Source organism: Aythya ferina, assembly GCF_964211825.1.
Source record: "Aythya ferina genome assembly, chromosome: 1".
NCBI classification, from domain to species: domain Eukaryota; kingdom Metazoa; phylum Chordata; class Aves; order Anseriformes; family Anatidae; genus Aythya; species Aythya ferina.
This window is the reverse complement of record NC_140296.1, coordinates 123,435,597-123,455,334: the sequence shown is the minus strand read 5'-3', so window position 1 is coordinate 123,455,334 and position 19,738 is coordinate 123,435,597. Positions and strand designations below refer to the sequence as shown.

Sequence of the window (19,738 nt, the reverse complement as noted above, 5' to 3'; positions counted from 1 at the left end):
CCTTTTAAGCAGAGGAATAGTTAGTGTTGTATATTTGAATTTTACTAATGTTATTTCTCATGGCCCACAGTAAGCAAGATAGGTCTAGAGGAAAGTTTATGTATAGTAGGTGCAACCTCCTTGGAAAACCTTAGCTTTTGTAGAGTAGCTATTAAAGGCTTATAAAATAGAAGGATGCATGGAGTGGAGTCAAGAGAATTTATGAATTAGAGTTCTAGTATTATAAAATATTATCATCAATAATCAAAAAAGGGGGTGTGATTCAAATGCAAAATGTTCTTGATAGAATAGAGAATAACAATTTGGAAAAAAGCATATTATGTTTAATGTGGACAACTATAGTATAGTATATTTATGCACGAATAATTTGTGTACAAATACAATCTAGGAAGCACCTAACTAAAAGACACATTGTGAGACAAGCTATCATGCTGACTTTGTAAATGAACATGTCATCAGTATCACTATGCCACTAAAAAAAATCTCCAGATTATAAATGAGAATATGTCCTAAAAAAATACCTGAAATAATTCTATCATACAGCTCAACAGTGAGATAAAATTTCATAATGTGTGACAATCAGAAAATTCCAAATGATCACAAAGAAAATTATTAGGAATCTGTAAAACTTGACCTATGAGGAAAATAAAAAAATAAGTTGTCGACCTTATCTTTTTAAACTTAAGGATAAAGGGCATAAAGGGGGATGTGGTAAAAGTTTTCAAGTTTATAAAAGGCTAGGATAGAAAATAAAGAGTATAAACTACAAAAAAAAATACAATATAGCAGGAAGAAACTTTCTACAGGAGAGGTTGGTGAAGTACTAAAGCAGATGGAGTAGGAATATTGAGGCTTTTAAGGTTATATTAGGCAAACATTTGTCACCAGTGATATAGTTAATTGTGCCTTGGAGCAGAGGTTACAGTATTTCCTAGTTGAATGGCTTTTGAAATAGATCATGACTGATCATTTCAGTAATGTACAAAGATGTACTTCTAGAAAGGAAGACATGACCTGTAAATCCCATTGTGTTATAACGTTTCTGTTGTTCATGGCATTAGTACTCCTAAACCATGGATTAGGCACCATAGCTTTCATGTTCTTTTCCTTCTCAGGTGTCTACATGCCTTATTGGCTTTCATTTTGTGATGTTACCAAGTCAAGCACTACTAGTACCTTTCATATGGTTAGGTTTTTGTTCTTCTAATCACTCTAGTAGCTCTACTATTATCTCCTCTTTTCTGAGAGTTAATATTCAGAACTTAGACCAATCACTCAGCCTCACAAAATGGAATTTGTTTTTCTGTTTCTGCTGGAAATCTGTGACCTGACACATCCTAGTGATTCTAGGACTTCTGTTTCCACAGCGATGGTTCAAAATCACTATGCAATGTATTATTATATACTAGATGCTATTATTCCACTGTTACATGATTATAACAGATTGCTGTTGTTCCAAAATTATGTAGAGTACCACTGAATACCATCTTAATTTCAAATTCTTTAGTAATAGAAGTGAGAATTCAGTTATTCTGTGGGGTTGTGCCACATTTCTTCTGCATTGACAGTTTCTCCCAACTCCTGCATCTTCTTTTGGGGTTACTCATGGAAACTTTATTCTGAGAGGGTTTACATGATGAAAATATACTTGAGGAAGAAAAGATCTTAGTACTATAGGCACAAGAATGAAGAAGAGAGGTGATATTCAAGGATAGAGCATCTAATGATTGATGCTAGAGAGCCAGATGTTTCTGTGCAAGGGGAAACCTAAGTGTCATACACTTATGTGTTTTATTATTAAACTATGGGGTAGAGTTAGTAAAACATAATTATTCTTCTGTTGTAAAACTGAAATTTTTGGCTGCAATAGTTAGTACAGTGCCACTCAACTTCCATTCAACAACGTGAAGTGGATGACCCATGACTGAGCAGTCTAAGTACTGTTATACTGCCATGACATACACTCAAAGCTGAGTGTGTTAGGAGAACATTACCACTGAATTAGAGTTTATCTTTCATGAGCAGATGAAAAAAGAAGGAAGAAGAAAGATGGTCCTATGACTGAGATGAGCTGTTAGGAGCATGGAACAGTTTAAATCAAAGGACCATCTGGGCCAGTATTCTATCTCCAGAAGTGGTCATGAACTGATGCCTGAGGAAGATGAGAGGAATATGAAAAGAGAAAGGAAAGGAATAGAAGTAATAAGAAAAGAAGAAGCATAATAGGAAAAGCACATATGAAACTTCTCCATGTGCACCTCACTTAGCATCCACTTATTTTCAAGTCAAGAGATTTTCCTGATCCTGATGTATCCTGTCTTTGTAGTAAACCTCAATGTATTTATTTTGTTTATTTTTTAAGGACTTGCCAGTTTTCCTCGAACTCCTGAAAATTTCTTATATCTACAAAATCTTTTGGCAGAGAGTTCCATGATCTTCTACCCAGTGCTTGGAGTCACTTATGGTACATACCTTCAAAATCATGATAGGGCCATTTTATAAGTTAATTGGCCATCACTTCTGATGGCTGCTGCACAAGGAATATATATCTTCGAGTTCTTTAAGAAGGTCAGCATTTTTTGAAGAGTTCATAGCCTCACAGGGTTGTTTTGGTTTAAATCCATAGGGCCACTGGAAAAATACAGGTGTGGTATTTGGCCTCAATGCTTAGGTTTTAGAAGTGCTGAGCACCCACATGTCCAAATGAAAGCAAGTCATTGCAGGTTTAATGTTCTTATGTCTCTTAAATTAGGCTATAATAAGTATGATTGATCTTGGGTTCAGAGTGTGATTGTAAGTTTGACATTAAGAGAGAGAATTTTTTTCTCTGTACCTGGAGCACCTTTGAAAACTGATCATCACCACGCAATTAAAATGAGAGCTATACAACTTCTAGACTCACTATTCATAGTCATGCTATACCTTAAACTTCTTTTAACCCCACTTTCCACTTTAACAAAATGTTGATAGTAAAGCTTGCTTATCCTATATTTAATGAACTGTTTGGTCTAAATTTGTGCTGGCAGCTTTGGAACAGTACAAATATTTTTATATTTCCTAGGTTTCAAACATTAATTGTTGTTATTTTGGTGAGGTTTTTCTTTTGCTTTATTTCTGTGTGTTTGTTTTTCTAAAAGAAATGCCATGTTAGTCATACTTAGGCTTTATCTTCCTGGAGTTTTTTAAACCCAGAGTTTGGTGTCAGATTTTTTCTGAGACCACGAGAATGGGAATATTCTAGCAGTACTTATAGAAGACTATTATACAATGTGTGCTTTCTGTAGAATGGAGATAGTGTACTCTGATTTATCTAATAATTTAAAATTTTAGGTGTTGAAGCAGAGAAAAGAAAGAAAGATGAAGCTGTCAAAGATCTGGAAATGTTTTGGAAATACCTAGAGCCAGTTCTGAACAGTGGAAAGCATGGATCACGTCTCTTTGATGTTGCCAGACTTCATCACTTGGTTAAGGAGAATGCCTTTCCCTCTGACTGGGCTGACAAAGAAATGCTGGTCAGTAGATAATGCTTTCACAACATGTGGCATGCTTTGAGTTTTGTAACATTTAGCACCAATTTAGAACTGGAAGGAATTTTTGCTTACTTTTCTATAAAACAGAAAGAAAATAGTGTATTTGTTATCTTCAACAAAAAATATTTTGTATATATCAAACAAGCGTATTCAGCATGTATTCATGAGGAATCCTTTGAATAAAAGTACCTACCCTGGAGTTTCTTAATGCTGTAGGCCACAGCAGCAGAGTTGAAAACAAGTTTGAAGCATTAAATTTATTCTTTGGCTTCACAAAGGTCCAGTTTGAATCTCATTAGAGAGTCAGATGTCAGTGCTAAATAAAATTAAAAAAATGTTGTTGTCTTCCTGACAGCAGGTCTACTTACTGTATATCAGAAAAGTCACAAGAACTAATGAAAATGAATACAAGAGTGCTTTTTGTTCATAAGCTGTTGTTTTAGTGCTCCTTGTACTGCTTCTTGTTGTCCTACCCAAAACATGTCTCTGATGTGTTACTCTTTATAGCCTGCTGAGTCAGGAGCATTGGAAGGCAAAGTAAACTGTTAGAAATTTTTTCCAAACTAGGATCTCAAGTATGACAAGGTAAAAAGGTCCTGCTTCTTCCAATCCTCAGTGGTGGCAGTGAAAAATAGAACACGCTAAAGCAACATTCCATGATTTATCCTGCTGTATTTGTGGTCTATATTATTAGGGTTAAAGGACAAACTACATTTTCCTAACACTTTTTTATAGTACATTAAATCCTGTATATAAACAATTTGGTGAGCTAGGAAGTACCCTTGATCCTGAAGGGATCAGAACTGAATTGGGCTAAATCCATAGTGGTTTCCAAGGCATTCACTAAAAATGCCTCAGTTGTGGAAATGTGTAGACTTGCTACTTACAACATTATTCACCATTATATTCTTGATCTAATCTTAAAATATGAAGCCAATTTTGAGAAAGAAGTTCTTTAATCCTGTCTATCTTCCCAGTAATCACTTCTTCTAGGGGCCTGTTGCAGCCCATAAATATCCTGCAAGCACATATCTTTACTGAAATAAAAGAATAATTATCTGTCACTGAAATTGTTCCAGCAGATTATAGTTGTAATTTCACATTCTTCTGTATCAGAATTCAGCAGAGCTCTAAAGAAGTAGGAACATTTGTAAGTCTTTAAAGAAGCAGATGGGAAGAATGCAAGTCATGAAATCATAGGTGGATAGAGTAAATCTGTTCTGGTGGGCTTCCAGGCAAGTCTTTGAGTCCTATCTTGCTGCATCTGGAAAGATCAAGAGATACAGAAGGAGAACTTATTTGACAAACTGTTAGGCATTGTTGCAAAAAATGATATTGTTATATACAGATGGTCATGTTCTTTTAAAATATTTTAGATATTTATAATGGAAAATGCTTTCAAAAATGTTTTCCTTTGTTCAAGAGTCACTGGTGGCTAGACTCAGAACTTTCAACAAGAATCTGATTCTGTTCTGAGATGAGGAGAAAGCAAGGAAGTAAATTCATAAAACTAATTATACTAACCTTTGTATCTGTCCCATTAAGCAGTGCCAGGTTGCACTATTTTTAACTCTAAAAATTAGAATCATATAATCATAGAATGGCTTGATTTGGAAGGAACCTTAAAGACCATCCAGTCCCAACCCCACTGCCATGGGCAGGAACACCTTCCGCTAGACCAGGGTGCCCAAAACACCATCCAACCTGGCTTTGAACACTTCCAGCAATGGGGCATCCACAGCTTCTCTGGGCAACCTGTTCCAGTGCCTCACCACTCTTACAGCGAAGAATTTCTTCCTAATACTGAATCTAAGTCAAAACTCTCTTAGTTTAAAGTCATTACCCATTGTCTATCACTACACTCCATGATAAAGAGTTCCTCTCCAGCATTCTGTAGGCCCTCTTTAAGTACTGGAAGGCCACTATAAAGTCTGTCTGGAGCCTTCTCTTCTCTAAACTTAACATCCCCAATTCTCATAGCCTGTCTTCATAGGAGAGGTGCTCCAGCCCTCTGACCATCCTTGTGGCTCTCTTATGGACTTGCTCCAACAGGTCTGTGTCCTTCTTATCTTGGTGGCTCCAGAGCTGGACATAATTGTCTGGGTGGGGTCTCACAAGAGCAGTAAAGGGGGAGAATCTCCTCCCTTGACCTGCTGGTCACACTTCATTCTTGTTTTGTTTAAAAGACTGCATGAAAAACACTCCAAGACTTTGAAATTGAAATTTTCATATGCTCCAGTGATTTCTTGTAATATATGAATGGAAAGTTTTGCAAAAGAGCATTGAATTAGAAGAACAAAGGTGCACAAATATTAACTCTGAAAATTCTGTTTTCACAAATACGGCTCTTCTCCCAAACACCTCCTCAAAGCTTCAAAAGTTATGAAAACTGAAATAAGTATTCCATATCTGATCAGTGATTTGGGTGCGTGTTTTGAAGTGCCATAAGGAGAGCCAGATTTAGAGAAAGCAAATGCTTGATACTTCTTAAGGGTCACTTAATGCTTTTAGTGTGAGTTAAGAACTTAATGACAGTTGTTTTTCTTCACCGTGCTTCATTTTAGGATACTTAAAATTGAGACATCTGATATTTTACTAGACACCATCATTACATGTTTAGGCTGTAGAGAGAAGAATATGGCCACTAAAGCCACTTAAACCTGAGTGTGGCACGTGGTCTGAAACAGGGTTTGGTATCAGTACAAAAGCATTTCAATTTTAAAATAGCAGTTGGTGTTAACTTTTTTATTCCTCCAAAACCCTGGTGAAAACCACAGTACACCACCTCTGTAAACTTGTCTCTTCCTATGTCAGATTTCAGTAGATACAGTTTTCTCCCTTTGGATGTTTGGGTGATATGATGACATTCCTTTGTTTGCGCAGCTATGGAATTTCTTTTGTTCTTGAGGCCTTCTTTGTTTTAATATAGAAATAGAAAGAAAGAGAGAAAGTATTATGAGATGACATTGATTAGTTGGATTATTTATATTTTTTTTATCCTTCTAGGGCAGGAGAATGGCTGACATTGCACATATGCTGCAGGTTGATCACCAGTAGAAACATACACAGATGATAGAAAAGTATTTTATGTTCCGTTGCCTTTTCCTTCCCATCCAAAAAATAACCTACATTTCAATTGCAAGACAACAGACCTTGAATGGTTACTGTTAAGATTTAGTTAAGCTGTATACAACTGAAGCAGCTAGATAACACTCAGTCCATACTGTGATATGGCAGCATTTAGGCATATAAAGATGAGGATGCCTTGTTTTCTTAGACTTACTTTATAAAACATTTTGAATTAGTAAACAAAAATACCCTTGGAAAATTTATAAACAGTTGTGTATCTGCTGGTTAGAGAACTAAGGACTTCTGTGTCTTAAATTACATAACACTTTTGCATGCAAACTTCATCCTTTTTATCTTATTTTCTGTTGTAGCTTGCACTTGGCACTGCGCTGTTTGAAAGTATTGCTTGTTTAATGTATGACTCCCTGGATTGGAGAAGACAACATTGTAACTACTTGGAAAACACCAAGTTTATTAATGTACCTGAATTATCAGAGAGCAAATCAACACAACCACGTGCAACTGAGGCAAGGATCCTTTTTGCTTTACCACACTTTTTGTAGAAAATAATTAGCTATAGGATAGAATTATCTGCCTTTAATTCTGCACTAAAAAAAATCAGCTTGGACTATCACTCCACATTTTTTGTGAATGAAATCGGGATTTTTGTCTTCATCATTTAAAACTTCAAAACTTGGAGAAAAAAAAAAAGGCAAAGCAAAGTGTCATGGGTGTAAAAATGGCTTAAATAACTTCTGGTGACACCTTCATGTGCCTAGAAAAATCACTGTGCTTGCAGAGGTACTGTGTCTTGTTACAGATCAGTGAACTATCCAAAAAAGATGATTAGTTCTGTCCCAGATCAGTTCCTTTACTTTGTTCGTGGTGGACAAAAGCTTAAGTGGGCACAAGAAAGAAGCTTGTAGGATGTGTACTAGTGCTGGGGAAAAAATTGGATTACTCCATCCATAGCAGCGCTACTGAATGTTCATTTAAAGCATTCATAAAACAACATTGCTTGTTCCTTTCAGAGTCAGATAGGATTTGACTCCCCTAGTAAGAACCATTTAAATGTTTAGCATCTGATAGAGGGTAAATAGCAAAAGATAAAGGAAATTATTTTTTCCCACCTATTTACATTGGGCAATCCTCCTTTGTTTCTGATTTTTTTGTCTTTATTTTTGTTCTTTTAGATACAACCAACACCACAGGGTACACCTTCAAAGAAAAAAGGGCAAGCAGAAGAAAATCTGCCAACAGTAATTTTGTCACAGGGTATGATTAAAGAATTAAAGCACTTGCTCTGTAGCTGTTCACTGTTAATCTTACTGTTCCTTCATCTGACAGCACAAATCTCTGAAATTGTTTGTTCAGTAAGCCAAATCTGATTTGATGTTGTGAGAGTAGTTTCTTAGTGAAAACGTGAAAGTCTGTGGAAACTGCAATGGTGATAAATAAGTTCTTCAGAGAACCATTTTTTCTAACTGCTCCTAATCACACTTGGATATGAGAGATATACAGGCCTGGACTTTATCAGTCTTTTTTAGAAAAATTGTTTAAGAGTTGAATTGGTCAGTAACACAAATTGTAATTTTTTAATAAATCCATCCTAATACATTCTTTTTTTTTTGTTGTTTTTACAACAGAGGAAGAATTTCCGGTTTTGGCTGCTTCTGTCGATATGAGATATTACAATGACTTGCTGAATCAGATTCCTGAGGAATACTTTTCTGTGCCCTTAATGCTGAGCTGCATGCTGGAACAGGTGGGAATATTATTTTTTTAATTCCTGTGGTTAATTCAGCTATGACTTGTTATAATGAACTGATCAAAGATTAGTAAATCCATCTCTTTCATACGGAGCTAAGAGACTATGCATAGAGGTACTGACCTTTTAATATAAAGGAATCTTAACTCATAAGTGGATTCCTTGTTTTCCTTTCATATTGTGCACACTTACTCTGTACGTACAGTATTATCCCAAAATTGTATTTCCAATACTACAGATCCAATATAATCAAATGAGGAAAAGATTGTCATTTTGTAGCTGTCAGTAACAGTTATTCACATCTTGCAACAGCAATACTAAACTTTTACTGGTTTATTCAGTACAAAGGTCTTATGGCAAACCTAACACTAGAATTGGTGTGTATCTCTGCTAACGCTAGACAGGTCTGATTTCTGTTGAGTTCAGACACAATTTACGAGTTAGTAAAGCTCTGTAATATTATTTGAAATCTTCCTTCTTTTCAAAATAATATTTCAGTTCAATTAGTTTATTTACTTAAAAAATAGACTGAGGCAAAAAACTTCAAGATAAGGTCCAACATCTGAAATGTAGTCAAAATCTCTGTTCATCATTACATTTCTTAACATTTCAAGTCGGATATATTTTTATTCTCATCCTTCGAAAAGTGAGTAATAAAAGAACACATTTAGTTCTGTTTTCTATAGTCTGTTCGGGGCAGAAACTAACATGCAGAATTGCATTTTTGGTATTTGTAAAAAAAAAAAAAAAAAAAGAGATTTTCTTTCTTTACAAAACATACGGATGTGTGTTTAGCTTATATGTAGCTTATCTCTATCTCTTATATCTCATCTCTTATATCTGTTTGCTAGTTTTCAGGATGTTATGCAGCACTCATACTGTAGTGAAAGCTATCATATATCATGTTTACTAGGTTATTGCAAGTGAAGAAGACCTTACACCACCTAGTCTGGTGGTGCCAGAGCGCCGGGCAGATGGGCTACATCATACCATTGCAGATCATATAGCCTCTGTCCTTCCTTCTCTTCCACTTTCTGAGAGTGAAAAAAAGGTTTGTGTTGTCTTTTATTTGTTACCTAAAATGACAATTAAATATTATTATTGGTGTTTAATGCATCTTTCTTTTTTAACAGAATCTCTATGACTACTTTTCTCCTAAGTACGGTGAAGAAACTGTAACCCCCAAGTATCCTCTCTTATTTAATTACCGTGATACTCTGGCTCAGCGATTGCACCTGCTGAAGGTATAGTGCTAACAATCATATATAATCAGTTCTAAAGTCCACAGACAGCAAGTACTCAATGCACTAGAAAGGGTAGAGTGGTGTTTTTTACAAAGGAGAACCGCATAGCCTAGATTTTTCCTACTGAGATAGACACACTAATACTTTTTTAGTCTGCTTAAGAAGCAATGGGTTACTGCTGCTGACAGAGGACACATCAGAAACACAGAGCATTATATTACTGTTATATTGATTTCAGTGTTTGCATTAATAACAAGAATGTTTAGCTTTTGGTGTAGATGAGAGATACAGAACTCTGTTGATTTACTCTAGTATTCCAGAATTTTTGAGACTATCTAACACAGACAAATATCTTCTAACATCTATCTGTTTTTATGTCTTCTGTCAGTTCTTCTCTTCTGCATGTTCTTTTTCCTGTCCATAATATCTGACACCATGATTCAATAACGCACTGTGAGCACATGCTCAAAATTTAAGTATATATCCAACTGACTTAAGCACAGTTAACGTTTTTTTTTCTATAAAAGGACATATTTATTCTAACAATTTTTAGAAATACACTAGTGTTAAAGTTTACTTTAACTTTTGTACTTTGTTTTTTTGTTCCAGGTCCAAGACAACTTAAATCCAGAAAAGATTGAACATGAAATGATGGATAAATTGCCTCTTAGGGAACTTATCCATTTCACCCTTCCTTCGACTGTAAACAACACTAAACGCTTGGCCAGTGTTCATGAGCTCATGCATTATTTCACTAGTGGTGAACCAATTTTTTTTTTCATTGATATAATTTAATCTTTTTTCTTCTGGCTGGTGATTCTGTTGAATAGATGGAATTTGGACATGAGTTTTGTCAGCTACCTAAAACATTTGAAGAACTTCCCATTTTTTGTATTCTTGATCATGCCTTGGCCTACCATACAAGTTAGGCTAACTTTAGACCTCGGTTTCATGGTTCTTGGGCAAGGCAATATGTGTATTAATTATTGTATAACTAAGAGCTGGAAGCATCTCAGAACTCTCTTATTACTTATTCATGTTTAATAAGAGAGAAACAGTTACATCTGAGAAAGAAAAAAAAAATTTGTACAAATTGCTATTTTGATCTTAGGATACAGAATGCATTTTGGGAGACAATGACATGAACTGCATGTTTATTTACCAACATTCTTGTGGAGGAAGAGCACATGTATCTCAGAAAATTTTTATTGAACAATAACTGGTTTTAAAAATGTATTCTCTGTAACCTGCTGGACTTAATAATGAAATGACTTCTACAATAATCCGTATCAAACCAGCAGAATACCTTCACTACTTCAACTATAATCACTTATGCTGTAACTTTTTCTTATAATGTGCATACCACTGTGATGTACACTGTGAAACAATCCCAAAGACTGCATAAATACCCTTAGGCAGTTTTGAAAGTTTACTCTATGACTACTAAGAAATATAAACATTCAAATCTCTTTCATTACAGTTATGTCATCATATTTGAAGTTACTTTCCCAGCTATTCATTCCCAAAATCCCATGTGTTGGATTAGTTTACACTAGCTGCATTGTTTCTAGTTGTCAGTATGTTGTTTTTTTTTTAGAAGGTGTGTCTTACCTATTAAGGTATTCCTTATTGCTGTAGTTTGCCAGCTGGTGGATATCAAATTTGATGGTCTTCACTGGACCATACTATACTACCAAATTCTCCCAACTGTTAACTTCGCTCAAGATAGCCAACATTTTCAAGATATTCAATGTTTAACTCCACCAAAGAGAAAATGTTTCAAATTGAAGATACACTGCATATGATTTGGGGACAGAACTACCTGTCTTAAAGTTCAGTTCCTGTCATAATTATCAATGTGTATGGACACCAATGCAAATAACCATAAATAGCATTTGTTATTGCCTTTGCACCTTGCATGCTTCTATGCAAATTTTGTGTAACATGTTGTCTGAAGAGGAAAAAAAAATCACTTGGTTCTTTGTTTGAAAAGCTACAGATTAAAAAAAATATATATATATATTTATATATATATATATAATGATAATAGAAGCCTTTTCATGAGCTAAAGCTGAAAATAACTAGTTGTTAACTGGTTTGGTAAAGCTTACTCGGTACTTTAAAATCAACATAATTTGTATAAAGTTAATGAGCCAGTACGTATTCAGATGTAGGAAGCACTTCATTTAAGATGGATTAATAGTTAGGCATATCATTTTGCAATTTGGAAACATTCAACTTTGAATGCAGTGTAAAAAGTAGCTGACATAATTTGATCCAATACCATTAAGGAAATTGTTCTTGGCTTTTGCAGAGTTGCCAAGAACAATATGCTTGCATAGTCTTCTATTTATCTTCTGCTGAGCCATAAGAACATTTTCAGTTAATGATTGTAATTCTTTTATAGAACTTCTGAGTTGGGCTGAAGTAGAAAGAGCCTTCAGAGTGTTTACTTTTGAAAGCCTGAGGCTGACTGGGCTGAGTGACTCTGGTCTCCTGGAGAGCTCTGGATCTATGGTTGGAGGTGATTCTGAAGTGTCTTATATCCCCTGGGATAACCCAGCCAGGTTTGCAAGACAGCTGAGACAACTCTTCCTTATGGAAACGAAGCTTAATGAGAAATCACCAAGAGGCTCTGGTAAAAACCTCTCTATTTATGTTACTCCTGAAGAATTTAAATCTGCTATTTATTTTACCATATCGTTTGCTGTTACAAGGCAGTGATTTTTCTTCCTTGTACAAATCACCAAATATTAAATATTGCATAGTGTGCACATTGACTATCGACATAGGAATACTGCATAAAGACAAAAACTAGATATTTTTGTATGACAACATTAAACAGATGATTTAAGCAACTCTTTGAAATGGTATGTGTAGAAAAATATGTACTGTAAAACTGTTTAATTGCTTGTGACATCAAATACATTTTAGAGACAAAATAACTGAAAACATGCTTTAATACCTCTCTGAATGCAAGTTCTTATAAGTTATAATGGCAGCTGAATTTTTACTACCTTAGTAGCATCAACAAAGTAAAATCAAAATGATATATAAGGTTAATTAGATGATTACCAGTGAACAAGTAAGAGGAGTGGAAAATATATATACCTTACTCTAGAAGATGATATAAAAAGCTGAAAGGTAAAAAAAAAAAAAGTGTTATTCTTGGTAATTACACGTATACATATCTTTTACTGCATTTTTATGTTCCAGGAGTTCCTCTTCTTTCACATGCAAGTAAATTCAGCATGGAGTTTTTATATTCAAAATTTTAGGCCCAATTTAGAAGAAGAACCATATTTATTTTGTGTCAAAGAAAGTAAGACCAGCAAATAAGGCTAACATATGGGAGAACTGACAGTTCCAAGTTCCAAGCTAGTAGAGCTTGCAACTTATTTAAAATGAAGTGTATGTTCAGGTTTTTGTTAAAACTTCCTTTTGCAGCAAAGATACAGGAAAAAATGAACCTGAGAGTTCTGCAAAAGAGAAATTTTACAAAAACTGTATATACAGAATGAATGTTATACCTAGCCTAACTTAATCTGTGTAAAAGTAAGCATCTAGCCAAGGCTAATTATCTAGGCCCTTTTCGTGACCAGGGGAAAGAGAAAGGTTATTTAAGCAATCAGCTTAGATGGGATCCTTTCCTTACAATGTTGGAGCAGACAAAATGAATCCTTCTTATCTGCCTCTTTTCTGAAGTTTGAGAACATTTTTTGGTGTTTATTTTCTTTTTTTTGCTAAACACAACACTAAATATTGTAGTTGCAAACACAGCTGTCAACATTTCAACACTTCTGCTGCACAAAGACAGATACCAAGAAGAGAAAATTGCTCTTGGATTTCTTTAGTCTTCTAAAGGCAGTCAGTAAACAGATGTAATTTCCCAGAGAATCATAGCCTAAAGATACATTTAGATAAATGTAGAGAACCAGTCTGGAAGCTGAGCTGTTCATGAACCATTTATGAACAAATACTTCCAGGAGTATTTTCTCTCAGGAATAGATTTTTTCTTGTATGTATGAATTTCGATCAAATATTAGTGACTTGTGCCCTAACCCAGGGCATAAAGAATTCTATTGAAATGAAATTATTTCAGAAAGAGACAGAATGAGAATATAGAAGTAAAAATCTCCTTAAAAATATCTATTCATATCAGGTGCCCATTGTAATACTGATAGTTTATCAGTCATCAGAATTACTAGTTAGATCCTTGACAGATGTAATCTGTCAGTAGCTAATAGAACTCTGTAAATCCAATGATTCTGAAAAGTTTTAAAAACACATTTTTCAAAAATTGTAATATCAAAGTAATGTATTTTACCTCTTATTTATTTAATCTGTGCAAAGGAATACCTATAGTTTCTCAGGTAGTAAGGAGAAAAATGGTTCTTCTTGTTAGAATCTTGAGGACACTTAGAGTATTTTTAATCTTTTTGACCATGCAAGGCCATCACAGGACAGATCAAGAGGAAAATTTGAGTGGAACTTACAAAGAGTTCTTTTTTTTTTTTTCACTGAACAGTTTGCCACTTGTTGTACATGGATTTCAAAGTGTGGGAGAGGTGTATCATATATTTAGCTTACTAGTGTCAGAAAAGAAAGCTTCAACTTGATGACAGTCTCATTGAGGAGGCTGAAAGAAATTGCAGAACTCTGATCTTAGTGTTAAGGGCTGGAATTTCTGGAGCAATTTTAAAATTCTGCTTTCAATTTTCAGGACATGCAGAAACAGATGATAAGGATGGAAGAGATTGTCTGGCTGATCCTGTTTTGAACAAAGAAATGGATTTTTTTTCTTCTGATCTGGCAAGTGTGATTGATGAGCGGACTAAACTGTGCTCTATAGTATGAAACAACAGAAAATGTTGTTCAATGCTGGGAAATGTTGATGTGGATTCCTTTGCAATGCTGCATGAGAATGTCAATTTTGTGATGTTTAGAAAATAGTGACATAACTTTTAAGTACTGTGCAATCACTTTCTTTGAATTCTAAGGTGATGGGGCTTGGTGAAGCTACTAATGGCAACACTGGTTTCATTGAATACCAGGGGTCAATACTTGGATGAGAGTTTGAGAGAAATTGCCAAACTGTCAAACTAATAGACTGTGTAGTTTGGCTTCTTTAAAAACACCTGCCTGCCATACAGCCCTGGATAAATATAGCAATTTTAAGATTACTTCATAGGACCTGTCTAAATATTCATAATTACTTACAGCACTCAAAAACATATAACCTAATAATAAAAATAGTTGACTTATGTTTGCCATAAAGAAAAAACAAAAGCACAAACCTTTGGGAGCAATTGTGTTTTTTATTAAATATTGCCATACGGCTCTACACATGTGCAGCATTATGCAATTAACTGTGATGCAACATGGGATGCTGTCTACTAAGACAACAGATCACAGTTAACTTGATACAATTGACACTGAAATGTTGATATTCATTATTTTGTTTTGCTGTATTTTGAGGTGAGTCTGGAAAATAATGGCCTAGAAGCAAACTTAGAAGAAATAAAAAAGATTCAGAAGCGTTGTCTGACAGACTGGAGTTTTGCCGAGTATTTTCAACCCCGTGTTCTTCTTCAGGTATCTGTGAACTGACAGCATTATAGATACAGTCATGCCTCAGAATGCTTCACAAAGAATTAGTAGTGGAATTGGTTCGGTTTTATCCCTGATACATTTTCACCAAAACAAATTGTTCTTCAGCTGCTTTAAATTTCAAACAAGAAACTGAAGTTTGTACTTGTTTTTTATTTTGTGGTTTGGCGGCACTGCAGCTGTTCTTTTTCATATGAGTCTTTTAACTCAATGCATGATGGAAAAAAAAATGATCTTACCCTTAGAGGGGTTCCTCCATGACAGTTATGGGATTCATTAGTCCACTGTATGTAGCAGCATACTTTGCAAGTACATATTCAGCATATGTTTTATGGGCAAATAGAAAATTTTGTCATAATCATGCTTCACCATCTCAGGGCTACAAGGTTCATTTATAGAAATCTTGCAAGCTAAAGGCCAAAATTCTTCTTGCGGTGAGACAGAAAAACAAATATGAAAGATAAGTTCAGGTATAGATGGCATAAGGTGATAGGCATTCTCTTGGGAGAGATGTAAGCTCTGAGCTGCCTTGAGCTTCACATCCTTCAATTCGTTTTTGATCCTCACACATGCTATACAAGCGTTGAGGAAAGGCTGCTGTTTCAGCACCACTTTAGCATCACTGCATGTCTGGTCACAGATTTCAGGAATTCCTTCTTATGCAAGGTAAATAGCTAATACTAACTGAACTGTCAATAATTAATGAATCTAGCCAAAAAATACTGATATAAAATAACTGCAACAGAAAACAACAATATTTTGGTAATAATATTTCTTTATTTCCTATACTAAATGTCACATCTAAGCACAATTCTTACAACCAGCTGGTAATGAGATTTTCATATTTAAATCATACTTCTTGTTATAGTATTACTTCAGTTTTACTTCAGTTCAATATTTCTGTAAAAATGATGGTTTGAAAGAAAACTTTCTTCTGGCTGTAACTAAAAAATAAGTTACAGCCTGCAGACAATGTAAACACTGAAAGTGATGGACTGTCCAGAACAGAGTGGAATAATAAAGGACACAGTAAATCTCAAAAATGTACAGGTCATAACTTAGCAAATTGGATACCAAACTAACTTAACAGAAGTTAGTTTGTTTTTCTCTACCTGCTACACAATTGTTCTGCTGTTATTCATTATCTATCTAAACACTTGTTTTTAAATCTTAAATAGATATAAACAATAATTTTATTCTTTAGCTGATATTTTTCATTCATGGTCAGTCTCAGAAGTGGAGGATACCGAGTACCTATTCTCAATACGGATAGTAAAGGAGTTCAGTTTCCACATACCCGAACACTTCAAATTGCTAGAATCCAAATGCTTTGTGTACATCCTGAAGGAAGAGAGAAGTTCCAGTGTACCTCAGAAGTACCAGCTAAAAGCTTTGCTGTGTACCATCTGCACATACTACTGTATATAGGGAGGATGTACCTTTGTTTCTTTGCTTTTCAGGTTCTGTATACTGCAACCCAAGAGTACAGATGTATTGATTGCTTTTATCATACCCAAGATAACTCTTTACTAATGGTTCTTCACAATCCTATGAATCAGTATTGTTCGTGCCAAGAGACTTGGGATGTTGCATTACACTCTAATGTTGGATTCAGGTAATTTTATTATTCTTATCTCATTCACAGTCATTTTCAATTAAAGTCTGCATGGCCATACTTGGAACAAAGCTTTGTAATGAAAAGATACCATGATGTAACTATATTTATAATAAAGCAAGTCATGCAGGTGGAGAGCAGTACTATATCAAAGTAATTCTGATGAGACAAAGCTATTCAGAGGAGAACCATGCAGTAACTGCGTATGTAACGGCTTATCACATACTATAAAAATATGATAATACATACACACAAAGTCATATTGTGGATATGCACATCAAGAAAATGATGCTGAGGTGGAGGATGTCAAAAAGGAAACTGTCTAAATATTTATCTTTTTTTTTCAACTATGTTTACATAAATTATGTATTGTCATGGAAAAACTTTCAAGAAAAGCTAGAGGCCCTTTGTCAATATTAGATTTTTTTTTTCTAATAATATCACATTCTTCTTAATTTTTTGCCACTATCTGCTCACCAGTAAGAATTATGAAAGTGCTTGGTGTGCTATTATTTGAGCTTTTGCCAGTGGACTTGTTTATTTTGGAATGCATTTTTGCACTGAAGCAGCAGGATACACGATGATGTATATCCAACTGCTATTCCAACTTATTGATCACAGGTAGAGTATGTGTCCACATGTGTCCATGTACTGATTTGTATAAAGGCAATGATGTCATGGAGAGTTATCTGAGCTAGCTTTAACTTCATCACAGTGGTACATTGTGATTTAATTAGATTTGATTTAGCAACTAGAGTTACAAGCAACTTATCCAGTGGACAAGCTTTTTTTCACAAATCTGTCAGCAAGCATCGCTTTCTGAGTGAGGTGTCCTATTTACCAGAATACTGGAATCTTAACATAAATTTTTGTGCATACCTATATATTTTAATAGGCTTGAATGCTAAATAGGCAAAATATGTCTTCCTCAAAACATATTTTGTATCATGTTTCATATATTTGCTCTCAGTCAAGGAACTCTGTGTGTCAGTCTCAGCTTTCTAGTCATTTGCACTTAAATTATTTGCTATGAAATGAGGCTGTAGTGATTAGCAGTGACTGAGACCCGAGTCAGGAGAGATTTACCAGCAGAAACTGGAATTTTCTTGGAGAAAATGATGGCTGTTTTGTGGTTGTTCCATTAAATCCAGTAAATGTCTGGTCTGTCTGGACAATCTTTTTTTTTTTTTTTTTTTTTTTTTTCTCCCATGTATTTAACAGTTGCAATGTACCCCAAAGATAATGAAAGATCGTATGTTAAAGTAAATGCAGGTCCTACATTCAGATAGACACAGACAGATAGTCAGTAGTGCCAAATGAAGACCATTGCACAAAATAATATTGGTGGATCCTTGACCTGTTTACTTTACCAACTATTCCTACCCTTCTTTAGATATCTTTCCTATACCCTATGCTCTGGTTCAAGTTCCTAAACATAAACACCTGATGCCAGTTTAGCTGCCTGTGTCTGAGATGTCTGCACAGGGTGAGCAGATCTGAGACCATCAGAGACCCATGCTTTTCTGAAATGACACTGGAGACCAGGTTACATTCCCTAATATATCTAACGTTACTTGGTGTTTACATGAATAACCTCATCCTAATGACCTACTGTTGTGTTATCCGTAGAAGCAGATAATGATGACCAAGACCTCCTCAGGAAGCAATTATCCTTGAAAAAATAACTCTTCATCTGTGGGGTCCTAAAACAATTTGGCAGCTCATGTTGAAAGGGCATTGAAATAGTCAATTCAAGGCTAGTTGCAAGATGGGAAGAGCTCTTGAATCCTGCAAAACAAAAATTAAATGATTTTGCATCCAAAGAAGGAATGACGCATGCTCTCTGGCAGATGAATTATAATTCTGTTGAGGCTTTTCTAGCTATATATTTTCTTATTATTATTCTTCCAGATATACTGAAAACAAGGCTTAGACATTAAATATAGCTTCTCCATGGGGCATGCCAGCTTTGTTCACTGACACTTCACAGCGTTCTGTTTCAAAGCAGAAAGGCATTTCTAAAGAAACTGGCGTAAGAGCTAACCAGAAGGTTTGGTTTTACTGTTCTTTTGGAGAAATATTCACCATGAGTGCTCTCTATCTTACTTAGTATCTGTGAGGAGCTATAGGCTCTCATTTGATCCAGTTATGTGGCATCTATACCTGCCTTTTCTCTGCAAAATAATGAGCACGTTTTCTGACCTTATTCAACCTTTTTCTAAAGATCATTTCAGATTTCTAGACAAAGTGTCATAAATATTTGTTAGTGTATGTATCCAAGCAACATAACACTTCTGTGAAAGACAGCCTTTAAATACCTGAAGTGCTTCATGCTGTTGCCTGCATTAGCTTTCAGATCTTGAGTTGCCACACACACGTACATAAACCCTACTTATTAATGTAGTTTCAGTGATAGTGATATTTTACCTTTATGCTTATATTATAAAAGTATTTTTAATTTATATTTATAATTTAATTATACTAAGTATTACATTATATTAATTATATTAATATTATATTAATTTATATTCTATAATTTATATGAATGTACTGCTTGTGTTAATAATTATATTAATAATTATGCATTATACTTAGACTTAACTGTTGGCTCCTGATGAGTTTAATAACTATTCATAAATTTACATTTTATTAAAATTACTATTATTCTAAATTTGGGGTTATATTTAAGAGTCACGCTTTCACCACAGGAAGGGTACTTGACTATCTCTTTGTTATGGTGTTTGTTTACTTGATGCTTTTTTATTGTGACGTCTTACAGACCAGATTCCCACTTCATAGGGTTTTTTTTCATAGCTGCTGTCCAGAATATACTCCTGTTACCTGCTTACTTGAGAAATGACTACAAGTTTGATACAAGTGGGTCCTGTTACGGAAAATTCTC

The 19,738-nt window shown here is 34.8% G+C and overlaps 1 protein-coding gene across 1 annotated transcript in view; it reads left to right on the top strand.

The window, feature by feature from the left end:
* SPAG17 (sperm associated antigen 17) overlaps nt 1-19,738 on the top strand; it is a 108,414-nt gene that overhangs the window by 33,519 nt on the left and 55,157 nt on the right. The window contains exons 7-17 of the mRNA XM_084501145.1: nt 3,331-3,512; nt 6,971-7,126; nt 7,793-7,874; nt 8,246-8,364; nt 9,281-9,418; nt 9,501-9,611; nt 10,221-10,371; nt 12,019-12,249; nt 14,335-14,423; nt 15,090-15,206; nt 16,682-16,836. Of these exons, the coding sequence (XP_084357271.1) occupies nt 3,331-3,512; nt 6,971-7,126; nt 7,793-7,874; nt 8,246-8,364; nt 9,281-9,418; nt 9,501-9,611; nt 10,221-10,371; nt 12,019-12,249; nt 14,335-14,423; nt 15,090-15,206; nt 16,682-16,836 (1,531 nt within the window). The remainder of the gene's footprint in view (nt 1-3,330; nt 3,513-6,970; nt 7,127-7,792; nt 7,875-8,245; nt 8,365-9,280; nt 9,419-9,500; nt 9,612-10,220; nt 10,372-12,018; nt 12,250-14,334; nt 14,424-15,089; nt 15,207-16,681; nt 16,837-19,738) is intronic.